Here is a 16,002-nt window from a genome sequence, read left to right as displayed (position 1 = left end):
TTGATCAATGCGAATACAGCTTGAGCTTACATGGCACGATATTATTTTATACTTGTTTTATATAATAATAGGTTCATTTCTAAATTCGACATTTAATTTCTTGCTTTCTTAAAAATTTTCAGGTATGAAGCATTGATAATGCTACTGTGGTATGCTGGTTACGTTTTCTTCATGAAATACAATGAGGCCGTTGAAAAGCTGATTAAAAACTTTGTTTCAAGAGGAAAAGTAAATACAACTAGTTCAATGAATTTTGCAGAGAAGTCAATTGGGTCCATGAAAAATGAAGCCAGAAATATTAAGTTTAATACAATGAGAGGAAATAAAATTAGAATACAAAGTATCATTGATGACACCAAGATTGATAATCAAGCTAACCAAGTGCCTGTTCATACTGTAAGTGTTGTTAAGTTTTTCATCCTTAGAATTAACAATGCACATGGTATATCACGCATTCAAACTTATTCATAGTCAATATGTAAAGTTTTGCATTACCATGTTGTTTAAAACAATGATGTTAAACGATTCTGATGGTTCTCATTATCGTTTATTTATATTTGAAACTTTCACCAATTCCTTTTTTCTTTTCAGTATAATCGTAGGTGCTCAGTGCCGATAATAAATTCAAATACAAATAATTCAGGAGTTTTTTCAATGATCGTACACACCATTGATCCATTAACTGAAGAGACTCTTTGTAAACCTGATAGACCCAAATCAGTGGCTTCAGCTTGTTTTCCAATTCAAAATAATGATAATTTCTCACGTCATTACCATGGTCTCATTTCAATAGAATCAACACCTTTAGAGTCAATGTTAAAATCATTGAATTGTAATAAAAGTTTAGATAAATTACAAAATGAAAAAGATGCAGTTGATTCAATTTTACCAAGATGTTCAATATGCTTGGAAAAGGTTGAACTTCAATCAAAATATCTTGATGCTGATAAGTTATCAATAAAATCGAGTAATCTCAATGTTTCACCATCAACACCTTATTCAGTAAGATTACACTCGAAGCTTCCTGATGTGGCTACAATATCATTTCCTCCTCATGGAATACCTTCCTCATCACCATCCACCATGTACGGAATTGATGGGTTAGATGCTAAACGAAGTAGTTCATCTCTATTAGCTGCCAAGGTTGTCAACTTATTCTGATACACACCCTTTTCCCATGCAACATATTCCTAAGCAGAAAGCAAGAAAAAAACAAACATTTTAATCAAAATTAATATCAAATCATCATGAGTATCAATCTTTATCCACCCAAGTAACCAAACTTTGTTGAAAGACAGTGGATATAATATTCAAAGTTATATATATATGATAACCTCATGTGTGAATTCATTGGAGAAACTCAGCAAATGAAATAATCAGTTTCATAATAATATATTAACACTGAAGCTCATTCAACTTTTCCTCCATCAATCTTAATCTGCTCTGGATGATGATGAAAGATGTACTCTGATAGGCGATAGAAAGTGACTCAAGAAAAGTTCTGTGATTTCTGAGAGACTGAAAAAATAAGAGAAAGTTATGTTTTGAATTTTCCGTAACATCTTTCAATTAATATTAATATTCAATTTTATTTCCATGGTAAATTCATGATACCTGATAATCGAAAGACTTGAAGTGACAGCATAAAATCAGGCAGAGAATGGGATAGAAAAAAAAGAAACTGGGTAACTATTATTATTATCATTTTCGTAGCATTAAATTTGGTGCAATTGCTTGAGAGATTTATCTTTGTTAGAACAATTTTAGCTTAATACTTGTACACAAATTCAAGATGACATGAATATGTTCAGGTAAAAATGATAGTAAAAGTTTGAAAAAAGTTTCGAGAATAATAATAATATATTATTATCTAAGTATCATGGAAAAATAACGAGAAAAAGTTGGAAACAAATAAGTTAGATTAGAGAAAAGGGTTCAAAGAAGGAGTGGCAGGTAGAGAAAAAAAAGTAAATATAAACCTCTGTTAGTAAATCGATGACTTTAACCTTAGAACTGTTCGAAATACGAAGAAACAACAATGATAATATTACATGTAACAATCGAGAAAGGGACGAAAGATTTTCAATGAATGTAAAGGTTACATAGCTTTACATTTAGTGTAATTTTACTGTCTTTTCGTTTCCTCAGTGAGAAAATATCATGATGATAATGATGATGGTTGTATAATGGTGACGAAAATGATTTGGAATGAAATGAATTGGAATTGCATGGAGATAGAACATGGATACTTTTGAATGGGTGAACGCTCACTCAAGTTCCTGCCTGAAGAATGCTCAGAATTGTAAACAATATAATATTAAAGAGAAAAGGAAAGAGAAGATGAAAGAGTATTATTTTTCCCCTTTCTTCAATAGTGACTTTATATCCACTTTTCTACGAGCAAAGTAAATATAAATATATATATATTTCAACATTATTCAGAGAAATGTGAATCATCATGACTGTCTGAGTCGTTCTCTTGATGTTAAACTAAAGGAAAAGAAAATTCATCTCAACTAATATTATCTATCCTGTTGTAGTTAACTTTAATGTGATTTAAAGATGGGAGAAAAGAGTGAGAAAAAAGTTCTGAAAATGATGATCGAGTAAGAAAAATGTAATAACTTTGACAAAGAAAAAGTTCTGGTAAAAAACAAAGGCCTTCAATTTGTTGGATCAAGAAAACAAAAAGATCAACGGAATCAACATTGTTTAAAATTGAACAAAATATTATACTCAGTATTATAATCAATTGCACAATAACAAAACGAAATTGAATCAAGAGTAAATATTTGATAGGATAGAGAATAAAAAAAATGATAAAGGTAATTTTGAAACGATAACATATCTTTAAAGATTAAATTACTTCAATTGAATTAATGATTTGTCTTTGTTTTAAGGTAAATTTTCACTGAAATTCATTTTTAATGCTCAAAGGATCAGATTTCATGATTAATCTAGATTGCCAGGAATCGAAGGTTTAATCTGTCTTGATAATAGTTGATTGGTCAGTTGATTTACCTTGAGAGATTAAGTAACTATTATGACAGTTGTATTAATCGGTTAGTTAATTGCAATTGATTTTTTTCTTTCTTCTCCTCTTTCTATTTGATTGTGAAGATTTTCTCGTTCATTATCATGATGAGAAAAGGTGAGTAGAAAAACTTTTGGGTGGAAATAGGAAGGAAAGGAAAAGGTGAAGAATGAAAATCAATTTATCTTTTCGAATTGAATTGTGAATCGAATGTCAATCACATTGAACATTGAGTCTAATTTATTGTTTCCATTTTCAATAGACTCACACACAATATACTATCCGTATAATGGTCAACTTGTTTCTATCATAATTCTCTATCTCTCTCTCTTTTTCTTTCTCTGAATCTTTCTTTTCTTCTCTCTGGTTGTTGTCTCTGTACTGGTTCATGAATCTCATAGATGAGGGAAACTCTTGAGGAAACAGCTAATGAACCTTTGGACCTTTCATGGCCCACCTCATGGTCAAAAAGGATAACTTATCTACTACTGGTTCCAATTGTCTATCCCTTATGGTTAACGCTACCTGATGTAAGAAAACCGGTAAGTTATCATTTAGATACCAGCAAGTAAACATCATGAAAATGATCAAAGGCACAAAGTAACTATTTTTTTCATCACTAAAATGGTAACAGCAGTTGAAGATAATGACGATAATCAATCGATACTTCAATATGATAAGACTCATTATCTTGTTTGAAGTGTTTTCTTGATAACTAAATTCCCTTGCAACATCATCAATATCCAAGAATTGTAGAATCAATTTAAAAATTGATACAAAGAGATACAAAATTGTCATGATTGAGATGAGAAAAAAAATCTCTCCTATTGATATTGATAATGAGTATCATTTATTTCATTGTAAGCCTAAATTCAGTTGATTTGGTTCAAAAAGAAGGGTTTAAGTGTTTCCATCGATAAATTGATTCTGTTTGTTGCGAAAAAAAAATTTCTTTCAAAATTGTCCTCCTAATTGTAGTCAAAACCTATGAAATTTAATCTTTACGATGGTTGTATTTCATTTAGATGATTAACTTTTACAATTTTGCAAAATTTTCTCTCAAAAATTCATGAGATAGTTTCACTTGAAACTTTCTTTTATTTCCTGAGCACTTTTTTTCACTTATTGTTCAGATTCATATTCAATAATTCAATTGATTTAACTGTTATCTGACACATTGATTAATGGATTAAATTTATTCAGTTGAATGTTATTATTGCACTTAAAAGATTTTATCTTCTTATGCCGGGTAAAAGTTTCCATGATAATATCTCAGTAAAAACCTGTAGGCTATTTGATGAGCATTGGAACTTAAAGAGAATACAAATATGAATCTAATTCAAAGTTGAACAATTCTCATGAATATGATGATGGTGTGTTCCATGATAGAATTCAGTAGCTTGGTGATAAGGGAAAAAGATTGAACTCTAAAAAAAGGATCTAAACCATTTGACAATTGGTCAGGAAAAAAAGTGCTAAGATTTTCAGGGGGGACAGATAAGTTCAAACAGAATGAATTTAGATGTAAATTATTAATAACTGCTTAGAGATGAGGAATAGGTTATCTGATGAGATTGGAATGGTTAAAATGATAAAGAATGAGAGAGGAAAAAGAGGAAGTTAACTGTGTCAAAGTAAATTCATATTCGGATGATGAAGGAAAATAAGGAGGCTTTATGAGATTGTCATGAATTTGTCAGTTCCAAGAGGAAATGAAACCATGAGCCTTGTGTGTGTGTATATATATAAACATGAGGTAAGGATGATGATGAAGAGGAAGATAATAATGACGAGGGAAATGAAGATGACAAAAAAGATGAGACTACTATTTATTGGTCTTCACCTTTTGCATGGTTAATATTGTTCAACCAGAATTATCGTCTAATATTAACAATACAAGTATTATAAGTGTTTCTTTTTTTCCTCTTGCCTTGACACATCTCATACTCTTCCTTCATCTTCATCTCCATCCTCATCCTCATCTTCATCTTCATATCCTTTGCATCCTCTGTTTCACCAGCTATTCAATGTCCAATACATATTATGACATTAGCTTTACATACATCCAAATGCATATAATATATTAAATTACTACTGTTATTACCTATTATTATTCACGTTTCATTCTGTAAGAAAAATAATAACAATAATATAATGATCTTGGTTCATGATAATTTGAATACTTTTCCATTTAGTTTCGGATTCTTGTTATTTTTTTGTTATTAATACTTGAATTTCAAGCCATCAAAATTGCAATTATTTTGATAATTTTGATAATAATCAAAACAAAGATTGGAGCTCAAATTTGTTTGCCAGTATTTAAATCTTCATGTTAATATCATCATCATGATCCATACCCTCCTTCCTATCACTAAGCTGAGTACCTACAAATTACCATTGAAATATTAAAGGTGAAATGATATTAATATTTACCTGGTAAAAGAATCCATTGTTTTATGTAAAAGAATTACTATTAATCCTGATTTTTATTTGACTTACAGATTAATTAATAATGAATTTAAATCCATGAAACATAATGTTACCTTTTTTGAAACATTCTCCTTAATCACATTCAAATGTGATACTTACAATTCTGGTTCATTTACACAATTAGCAAATTATGCATGCACTTTACATCCTAAATGATTATTACTATCAACATGATACCACGAAATTTACCTGATACTTGTGGTGTAAAAAAAGATATCATTGCATGTAAATGACTAGTTAACTATCATGTTCATTGGTTTTTTTTTCACTTTTTTGGATTAAATTTCCAATTTCATTCCTTTCGGTGTCTCTTCAATGTTTATCGATATAAAGTTTGATATTTTTTCTGAATTTTTTTGTCCAAGGAAAAGAAACGCTGGTTTGTCGCTTGTTTCGTTGGTTCAATCATTTGGATTGCTATTTTTTCATATCTCATGGTTTGGTGGGCAACCCTTGTAGGTGAAACTTTCGGCATACCCTCAGAGGTTATGGGTCTTACGTTTTTGGCGGCTGGTACCTCGGTACCTGATCTAGTTACCTCTATTCTTGTGGCGAGAAAAGGTTTCGGTGACATGGCTTTATCCAGTTCGATTGGAAGTAATATTTTTGATATAACCGTTGGGTTAGTAAATGGAAACATTTGTCATATTTTTTTTATTTATATATTGATAAATGTATTAGATTGTATTGTGTTTACATTATGATGGTGATAATGAGTAACAACAAAAGATGCTGCTTCTCTCAGAGTTTCAGGATCAGGGCAGAGATGGAAAGTTCAAATACTGAACATTAGTTAATGATCGTATGTTGTTTCAGTCAAGACAAATGGATAAGTTTGTTTGTTTTTCACTTGTTTTTTTTGTTCACCCAAAATAAGATGCAGAGTTTGGGTGAGGCAAAGAGGAAGAAAAAAACTGGGAAGATGAGGATTCAGAGGAAGAGGTGGTAGATGATAAGAGAGGGAGATTCAGTGATAGAGAGAGAGAGAATGAGGGAGAGGTGGGTTAGAATAGAAAATAGTAGGAGGAAGTGAAGGGAGGGTAAAGTGTAGGAACAAAAAGAGAAAAAATCAAGTAAGAAAATGAACAAGTAACTTGATTCTCTATCATTTTTTTTCTTCTCTCCCTCTCTCATTTCTACTTGTCTTCACAGTCGATAAACACAAATGTTAGATAAAGAGATGAAGATGATAAGCAAAGAGAAGAAAAAAAATCGCATATAAACATTGAATCTTACAGTTTTTTTTTCTTTTCACTGTACATTCTGCTAGCGAAAATGATGATGATGCTTCTGACTGTTGAAAAGGTTTTTTCTTTACTGAAAATTGAATGGTGATCGATGGACTGAAATTCATGTCATCTCATGAGAAACGGGATCTTCTCAAGTTCAATGAGCACACGAATACTTTAGACTAACTGAATTACCTTATTTTTTATTCTTCCATCACCATCACCATCTTCATCTTCATCTTCCATCTCTTTTTATTTTCTCTTCCTCATCATTCTTATACCTTTGACCATTACTGGTAACATTTCATTGACCAATAATCATTCAATCAGCATCCATTATCTATATTACACCTTGAGGCTCTCTGTTGGTTTAACAGGTTATCATCTTTTGGTTAACTCATCATCATCCTAAGCCTCAGAATCTCATTCACATCATCAACTCAATCTAGCAAGAAGAATGAAAATTGAAGATAACTAACATTAAAAAATTAGATCTCAATGAAGGAAAAGTTCCAAAAAGAATCTTTTGATTCAATCAGATAATATTATCTTTTCATTTCTTTGAATTGGAAAATTTTTCAACCAATCGTCATTTGATTATTCTCAAAATCTTCTGTTTATCATCATATTTCTCATCACATGATTAACCTCAGGAATTACAAGTGACTTGTTCTTTCAATTCCATATTAACAAACCTTCTTTTTTCATCTTCTTCCAAGTCCACAATTTCTTGTTCACTCAAGCATCATTTCCGTTTCCGTTTTAAAATTTTAGTAATTTTATCTCTCTCTCTCTCTCTCTCTCTCTCTCTCTCTCTCTCTCTCTCATCATTATCATTGAATTCATTTAGATAAGGATTTAAAAGGATTATCTTGTCCTCTCTTTTGGTTTTCATTTACTGTTGATTGCTTACAGAAAAGTCCATTAATTTGATTGTATTATTTTCAAATGGTTTCTTTTAACATCACCATTACTGTAGGTAAATTAAGTGCTGGGAGCAATTTATTTACCATGAAAAATTTAAAATCAGAGATAGAAAAAGTTCATGAACATGAATTACCAGGGAATGTAACATTTTTCTCAACTATTTTAAATGTAAACCCATTGAAAAGGATTACGATAAACATTTCAAATCTCAAGGTATATAAATAACCTTGTTTTTCAATGTTAAGAGTTTAGGTTAAGCTCAGCATTGGATAAACTTGGATAAATCAAATCAGATTCGAATAAATTTTCTTCCTAATTTTGGTCAATTCAAATTGAGTAATGACGAAAAGAAAACTCACCCAATATAATAAATACTCAAAGAAAAAAGTTTAAAATATAAAGAATTTGAATGTACTCTGATTTAAGATGTTATCAATTAGTTATCATAAACTTTTTTAAAAAGTATTCGAACTCAGTGCTTAGAACTTTTCCTAAAAGTTTAAAAAAACTTTTCTCTTCCCATTCTGTGAAAACTTTCATCTATTCAAAAGTTTGGTGATAAGTTTTCACTTTCTAATTACTTTTACAATCTAAAGCATTTATCTGGTTCCATCAATTGATTTAAAATAGATAATTAAACATTGATTAATCGTTAGCTTAATGACTATTGTTGTAAATTATGAGATTGAAGTAATTTAAATCTTTCTTAAAGTTTACATGTTACTTACAGGGGAAGAGATAATTGATTATGATCATTCTTGGTTCTTATTATTTAGGAAACTTGATCTCAATCAATTTCCAAGGAGAGAAAAAAAAAACTTTTTCTTTCCTCTACTTTGGTTAATCATTTAAAATGTTATCTCTTCTTTGTTGTCATCATCCCTGGTAGCATCTTTATTTTTCATCACTTGAAGTAAAATTGAGTAAATAGATTCACACTGAGAGAGAAAGTGAGTGAGAGATACTTGAGACTTGAGGCTGAAACTTTGCAAGGGAGATAAAAAAAAACGAGAGGATAAAAAATGATAACCAGATGACGATTACAACTGATTGAAATGTTATCTATCAAGAAAGTTAATTTACTATTATCATTATTATTATTTCGAGAATGGGAATGAGTTGTGAGTGTAAGAAAATAAGAAGATGGAGAGGTTTCGCTTTACTTGTATCCTTTCCCACTCTACTCGAGGGTGGGGTGATTGGTAGGAAGGAGAGAGGAGAAATAAATTTGTATTAATATTTGAGTTACATAAGTTTCAAGTCTTGTCAGAGAGTAGAAGATGAAGGAGAGAGAGAGAGAGAGAGATAGAGATGGTGGTAGAAGAGGTGAATTGAGTTGAGGGTGTAAAGCCTGAGGAAAGAATATGGTTCAGCGATATGAAATTATCTTGATTCATGTTGGCATATATATTTTTTTTTTCTCATTCTTCTTTACTTTTTTCCCTTCGAAATGATAAACTTTCTCCAACGAAAATTCTCATTTTTCACTTGCATGGGGAAGGAGAGAAACTAAAGAAAATGCAATGAAGATAAAGAGAGAATATTGTTGAATTAGAGTGGATGCATTTACCCTCTCTATCATTTTTCCTTCTCATCTTCATCTTCTGTAAGAATAATGAAAAAAAAAGATGAGAAGGAGAAACGATGATTCTCCTTGTATATCATATTCAGAACTTGAATTCAAGGTAAAACTTTGACTAAAGCTTAAGAATGAAACAAAAGCTTAAGGCTTTCGAATATCTTTTTTTTTCTTCCTCCTTCTTCTTGTAATACTTGATATTTGCAACATTTTCCTCAGAATTTTTCCAACATGAAATGATGTCAAAAAATTCTCATACTTATCATTCTTCATGATTGTTTTTCTTTCTCTGTTTAGAACTTGTTTTCTCCTATCAGAATCAAAATAAAAGAGTAAAACAATTCTCATCATATCATCTATTCAACCTTATTAACGATATCAGCAAGTATAACACATACTTATTTTCATCCTAATCTACCAAACTTCATTCTTATCTAAAAATTTATCATCATTATCATCAACAGTTCTGTTTATTTTCCTTCCATGAATCAACCAGAAAAAGAGGAGATAATTTCTCATGATTCAATTTGATTTAAGTTCTGTGTTAATCATAATCCATAAACTCAATTAGTTATCTAGGCGTATAAAGATACTGAAGATGAAAATATATCTCTTCCTCTCTCTCTCTACTTTTTTATCACCGTAAGTTCATCTTCCTAATTCAAGGTTTGCAGATAATTTTCAAGATTATTTATACATTAGAATCATCTTCACCATTAATTTGTAATAAGGTAGAAAAGGTTAATATCAAAATGATTATGTTTATCAAAGATTAAGTTATTAAAGAGTAAATGAATCTGTGATTATTTTACTATTACTATCCAGTTACTTCCGTTATTTATCAGATGATATTAGATCATTTTACTAGCATCTTTCCGATAACTCTGAGAGAAAAATTCTGATTAAACTCACAGGGGAAGAAAAGTAAATGATAAACTCAATTTGTATTCTCAGAGAGTTGCAAATAATATTATTAAAACTTTTTTCTTTTTTCATCTCATTTTTCTCTGTCTCGTTTTTCATCTTCATCCATCTTTTTAAACTATCTTATTGTTTCTATTTTATTTACCGTTATTTTCCCCTCTACTGTTTATTGCAGAGTAAGAAAACTCTCCATGAAAATCTCCTTCACAATACTATTGGAATAATAACTTTTATGGTGAATTTGGAATCAATTTCTCATGCATCCAACCCCACTCAATATTATCTCCTACCAATTCCTATGAGGAATCAGCAGGGAGTCGATGAGATTTCATTTTTTTTATTAAGTTTTGAAACTTTGCCCCGAACTTTTTTTTCACTTCTATTACCTTTTCCTCCTCTTCATTATTTTATTTTCTCATCTCATTCACTTGTTACAAAATCATCTTTGTATCATCTTCTCTTATTCCTCTTCAAGCTTGAATAGTTGTAAATTTTGGGTCTTCCCTCTCATCATCGCCATTATTATTACTATCATCATGGTTCTCACCATCTCAGCTCACGAGCGAACTCATTTCAGAACCAGAATCATATTCTGTAAGAGATTGATGATGAAAATTTTGATACCTTGTTAATATTGTCGCTCACTTTGAACTCTCTCATCCATATAACTGATGAAAATTTCAACTTTACCCAAATACACACTGACTCTCCTTCCTCTCTCTCTCTCTCTCTCTCTCACCCTTTATCTTATTTCTCCTCTTTCCCTTATCTTCCACCTTCATTCGCCTTCTAATCATTATCATCCTCATCTTGTTACATTTCTCTCGTTTTCCTTGTGTTTCTCTTGATTTCTTCTCATCATCATCAATCTCACTTGCAATTTTCATTTTTTCTTCTTCATCATTCTTTTGTCTTCCCTTTTTCTTTCTTTACAATGACCTGGTTAGATTAATGATGATTCTAGAAAAAAAGTGCGAGCATAGAAAGAGAACAACAAATCAACATGAAGATAATCATACACCTTATATATATAATCATCATCATTATCTCTCCCTCCCTATGTAATCTTAGTTCATAGATGATAACATGATATTGAAACTTTATTCACACTGAGAAAAAAAGTCTAGCCTTCCAATCATTTGTTATTTCTCATGATATTAATAATGAAAAAGCATATACTCAGTTATATACTAGTACATGAGAGAAGCAAAAATAAATACATTGATAAAAAAAACAGATCATGCTAATGATATAAAATTAATTGATAGAAACATGGAAAACTCAATCAGGTAAAATAAAAACGATAACAATGTAATCAGACAGGCTAAATACTAATACATTTACTATCAACAATCATCATAACTGTTATATTAAAATGAATATTTAATCACCTAGTTATCTTTTCCAGTGCATGTAAACTCAATCAAATCATGAGAGTAAACATATTATTGCAAACCAAATGAAAGTTACCATGATTATCATTTCTGTCAACATTTAAAGATCAATATTCATAATCAAAGTTCTGAGAGAGTAAAAGTAATAAAAGAAAACAAAAAATGTATCAAATAATCATAACCTTTATCATGCTACTATAAAAAAAAGGTGAAAAAATAATAATATGAAAGACCAGAAATTCAAATTTTCCAAGAAAAAAAGTGAATATTTATCTCAAAATTGATACGAAATCTGAATATATGGAAAAGATTATTTCAAACTAATATTTCAAGAATTTTTCCAGGAAAAAAAAGGGTATGCAAAGTGAATTCTTGAGTGAATACCTTACAGGGGAAAAAAGAGAGAGGATAATAATAGAAAAGATATTTATATAAAGACAAATAATATGAATACAACATTTTCTTTGGTAACATTTTAAAGTCGGGGGGAAAATAGGAAATCCAACCAACCAAATAAGAGATATTCTGGTATTTATAATAATAAATACATATTATATTCTTGATATTATTTAGTTGATTCAACCTTGGAATCATTTTCTCCTCATTAAATATTACAGTCAATTACAATTTTCTCAAGTCAACATGGGTAACAATAAGTAAATCAGAATTGAAAGTAATAATAATAATAATGATAAACTCTTTGCAACTTGAAATCTACTGAAAAATATTATCATTTTACTATATAATATATTCAAGTTATCAGTCAACCAAGTGAGTTACATTTACATGTGATCTTTGATTATATCAACACTATGGTAGATTAAACATTTACTACAATTTAAAGATGATAATGGAAAATTTCATCATCATTATCATTATTATCATGAAAATCTTCATCATCAAGAATAACAATAATATTAAATAAGCTTCTAATGCAATTGCATTGTAAATAATACATAAGTAAATCCAGAATTGCATATAAATGAATGAAATGAATTTAAAAGGTATTTTGATTGTATCATTAATTTTTAATCATTTATTGAATTTCTGTTTTCCTCATTCACTGAGTAGATCTAATTTAAATCATTACCATTCCTTCAATATAATACACGTTTTCATCTCTATTGGAATTTCCTAGTAACTGTAATTTCCATCATCTTTTCATCTCCATCCTCATCCTAATCATAAGAAATTATCATGTTACCTTTTTTTTTACTTTCATCTAATTTACATTTATTTCTGTTCTTTCATCTTCTTCTCTCTATTTAAACCCATAGATTACCTTTACCTTGGTTTCTTTATACAATCTTCAATGGTTCGTATAAGATAAACTCACAGGGAACGATCTGTTCAATTGGAATACTATTTACGATGATAATTTTTGTCATCATTTCCATTTCCTCATTTCGTTGGCGTTTAAATCTTGGCTTGGCATTGGTTATGTTCATCTTGTATTGGCTTTTCATTGCAATCACTTTACTCCTTGAATATGGTGTCATCAAGTGCTCTTCCATATTCAATTTCATCTGAAGAAGTAAAGAAAGAAGAAAATTCTTATCGGCCTCATGCATTTTCATGGCAAACAAATTCAATAAAAAAAAGAGAAAGAAGAAGATGAAGAAAAAAAAACTACAAGAACAAAAAGATAATGATGAAAATGGATGACAAGTCCCATGATGTGCTTGAATCAGCAAGATAATTCTGATGGTTTAACAAGGAAAGACTATGAATCCTCATGTCAAGAACTTTAAACATTTTTTCAAAACTCATTATCTTCATGTCTTGTTTTCAGGATGTATTACATGAACATATCGTTAGTAATCATTTTTGCCTTTTCGACTTTATCTTCATCTTTATCTGAATTATTATTAGAAAATTATTATTGCCGCCAAATCTTATTATTATTATTATTTGCAGGAGTTCATTTCTATCATGTGAAACTATTTTTAAACAATTAGACAACGAAACCATGATGAGCATCTCTTGTTTTGCATTCCATCAATTTATCATCATTTCTCGTTCGTAATCATCATTATTATCAACTTACTCCATTCAACTTTGACTGTGTCAACCTTTTACTTTATCATCTTCTTCATCATTATTCACATCATCTTTTTTTGCATCTTATACTCCTGTGAGTTTACATTCTGTTTTCTTCCTTTCAGAACTTTTTTTTTGTTCTATTCGTTTTTCTCTTGCTTTTGTTTTCCGTCCCACTCCGATCTCTCTCTCTCTCTCTTCCTGTTTGACACTTTGTCTTCTTTCCAGCCTCATCATTTGTCATTCTCATCCCTATTCTCATCATCATCATCATCATTTTCTTTCTTTCTCTTTACTTTCTCGCGTTTCTCTCTGTTGTTTATTCTCCATCACTTTCCACTCACTCTCTCTCTCCCTCACTCTCTCTCTCTCACTCTCTCTCTCTCTCTCGCTTTTATCATTCTTCCCAATTGTGTATCTTATCTTACTGTTACTTATTCTCTCTCTCTCTCTCTCCCATTGCAACATAATTCATCAAAATCATTTTCTTCATCTTTTGTTTTTCTCCTCATCATCATGTATTTTCAATTATAAATCATGGAAATGGTGAAACCATTTGACTCCTGTTGTTTTCAGTATGATAAATGTAAACCATTTTATCAAGATTAAAATCATAACCTCAATTCTTGAATACAATGATTCAGATTAACCAAAAGCCAATGTAACAAAGATTGAACCATGAAAATGATTCGAGACATACAAACCATATTACCTGTAGTTATCTGCCTACCTATCCAAAGTAATTGTAGCATCGAAGTAAACAAAATCATGATAACTTTTTTATCCAATGTATCATCTGATATCTGAAATTAGATTATCAAACTTTCAACGATTGGAAAAACTCATAATGAGCTAATTCAAATTCAACGAATGTTAATCATTTGTTTGCTAAATAAAATCATCGATGCATCCAATTGTCTATGGATTATTATTTATATTCCAAGTTTTGTCTCCTTTTCTCTATTCACTTTTTCCCCCATGAAATTTCATGATATCACCAAAATAATGTCCACTTTTCAACATAGTTTAATATTGTATCAATTGAATCAAAGATTATTCCATTTACAGTTGATCATGATTAATAATTTGAAACGACAAGTTGATTCTAATTGCATGAGTAGATCATAAATTAATTGTATTTCTCTTCATGGTATGAGAAAGAAATACATTCGTAGCAATTAAAATCTCTCCTTGTTGGCATCATGTTCATCATCATGAAATCCTGGTTATAAACATGATAAGAATTATTTGAGAAATGAGTAAATTCAATCAATTGAATTTAATGTGAAAAAGAAAAAAAAATCTGAATAATTGATTAGATTATTTTTCTTTCTCTTTCCATGTTCATTATTGATTCTCTTTTACTCCTTTCCCATCTTCCTGATTTGATGACAATAATTTGCTCATCTTCCTCCTACTGATTTGTATCATCATCACTCATCATTAATAATAAGCAATAAAAAAGTAATAATAATGTTACTTTCATCATCATCATCATCATCAGCATCCTCATCTTTATCCGTTGTTTTCTTCATCCTTCCCCATTAATTATTCATCAAATTTTATCTAATTACAGTTGTGATTTAATAGTAACTATCAACGTCACAATTTTTCTTTCGCTTCTTTTCATTTTCTCATTTTTTTCTGTTCTCTCATCTTTATCATCTTTATCATCTTCTCATCGCCATTGTCATCATGCATCATTATCTCAACCAGTATCTCATCGTCTTTACGTTTTCCTTTGTTGAGCTTTCATATGAATAGAGGGTAAGAGCTTAGGAAGTATTAATTGTAGACAATGAAGATGAACATTTATATATATTATTATGAAACACACTGAACTTTACTCATCTCATCAGCTTGGATACTCTCTCACTCACTCACTTCTCTCCTCATGTCTCATCTACTACCTTTCTCCATCTTTATCTCCTGATAAACAATGTATTTCTATGGGAGATATCAGCATGATAAGAGTAACAGTTCGTTGGATAAGAAGACAAAAATATCACATATTAAACAATAGTATGGAAGCAAAAAAAAAAGATGATAACACTAATCAGTGTGAAAAAAAACTAGATGACAAAGATTGTGAAAAGTTGAAGGCTCAATTGGATTATCATGAAATTATCGTTCTTTTGATAAAGTTATGGTAATCATAATTGGATAATGAATCAAAGTCAGATGAGCTTAAAAGTTTCAATATCTTTGTAGCACAATTGGTAAAGTCATTGTGATGGTTGAAGATGTTTGTATGCAAATACAGAGTTTACGTGGTTTAATTTACTTGATTTTCGAGTTGAAGGTCACGTTATTCTCGGGGAATAACAATGACCTCTTGTGACCCATATTCTTTTGGAAATATTAGATAAAATGCTAAAAAAATTC

The 16,002-nt window shown here is 30.0% G+C and overlaps 1 protein-coding gene across 1 annotated transcript in view; it reads left to right on the top strand.

Moving 5' to 3' along the window:
• Positions 1-15,497, top strand: part of LOC128388459 (sodium/potassium/calcium exchanger 1-like) — a 35,883-nt gene extending 20,386 nt beyond the window's left edge. Inside the window, exons 2-6 of the mRNA XM_053347855.1 lie at positions 123-396; positions 592-1,143; positions 3,436-3,576; positions 5,890-6,146; positions 12,855-15,497. Of these exons, the coding sequence (XP_053203830.1) occupies positions 123-396; positions 592-1,143; positions 3,436-3,576; positions 5,890-6,146; positions 12,855-13,107 (1,477 nt within the window). The 3' untranslated portion in view covers positions 13,108-15,497. The remainder of the gene's footprint in view (positions 1-122; positions 397-591; positions 1,144-3,435; positions 3,577-5,889; positions 6,147-12,854) is intronic.
• The last annotated feature ends 505 nt before the right edge of the window (positions 15,498-16,002 follow it).

This window comes from Panonychus citri, unplaced genomic scaffold (genome assembly GCF_014898815.1).
Source record: "Panonychus citri isolate SS breed McGregor unplaced genomic scaffold, ASM1489881v1 Contig00099, whole genome shotgun sequence".
NCBI classification, from domain to species: domain Eukaryota; kingdom Metazoa; phylum Arthropoda; class Arachnida; order Trombidiformes; family Tetranychidae; genus Panonychus; species Panonychus citri.
The sequence above is the reverse complement of the archived record's forward strand: the minus strand, read 5'-3'. Positions and strand labels throughout refer to the sequence as shown.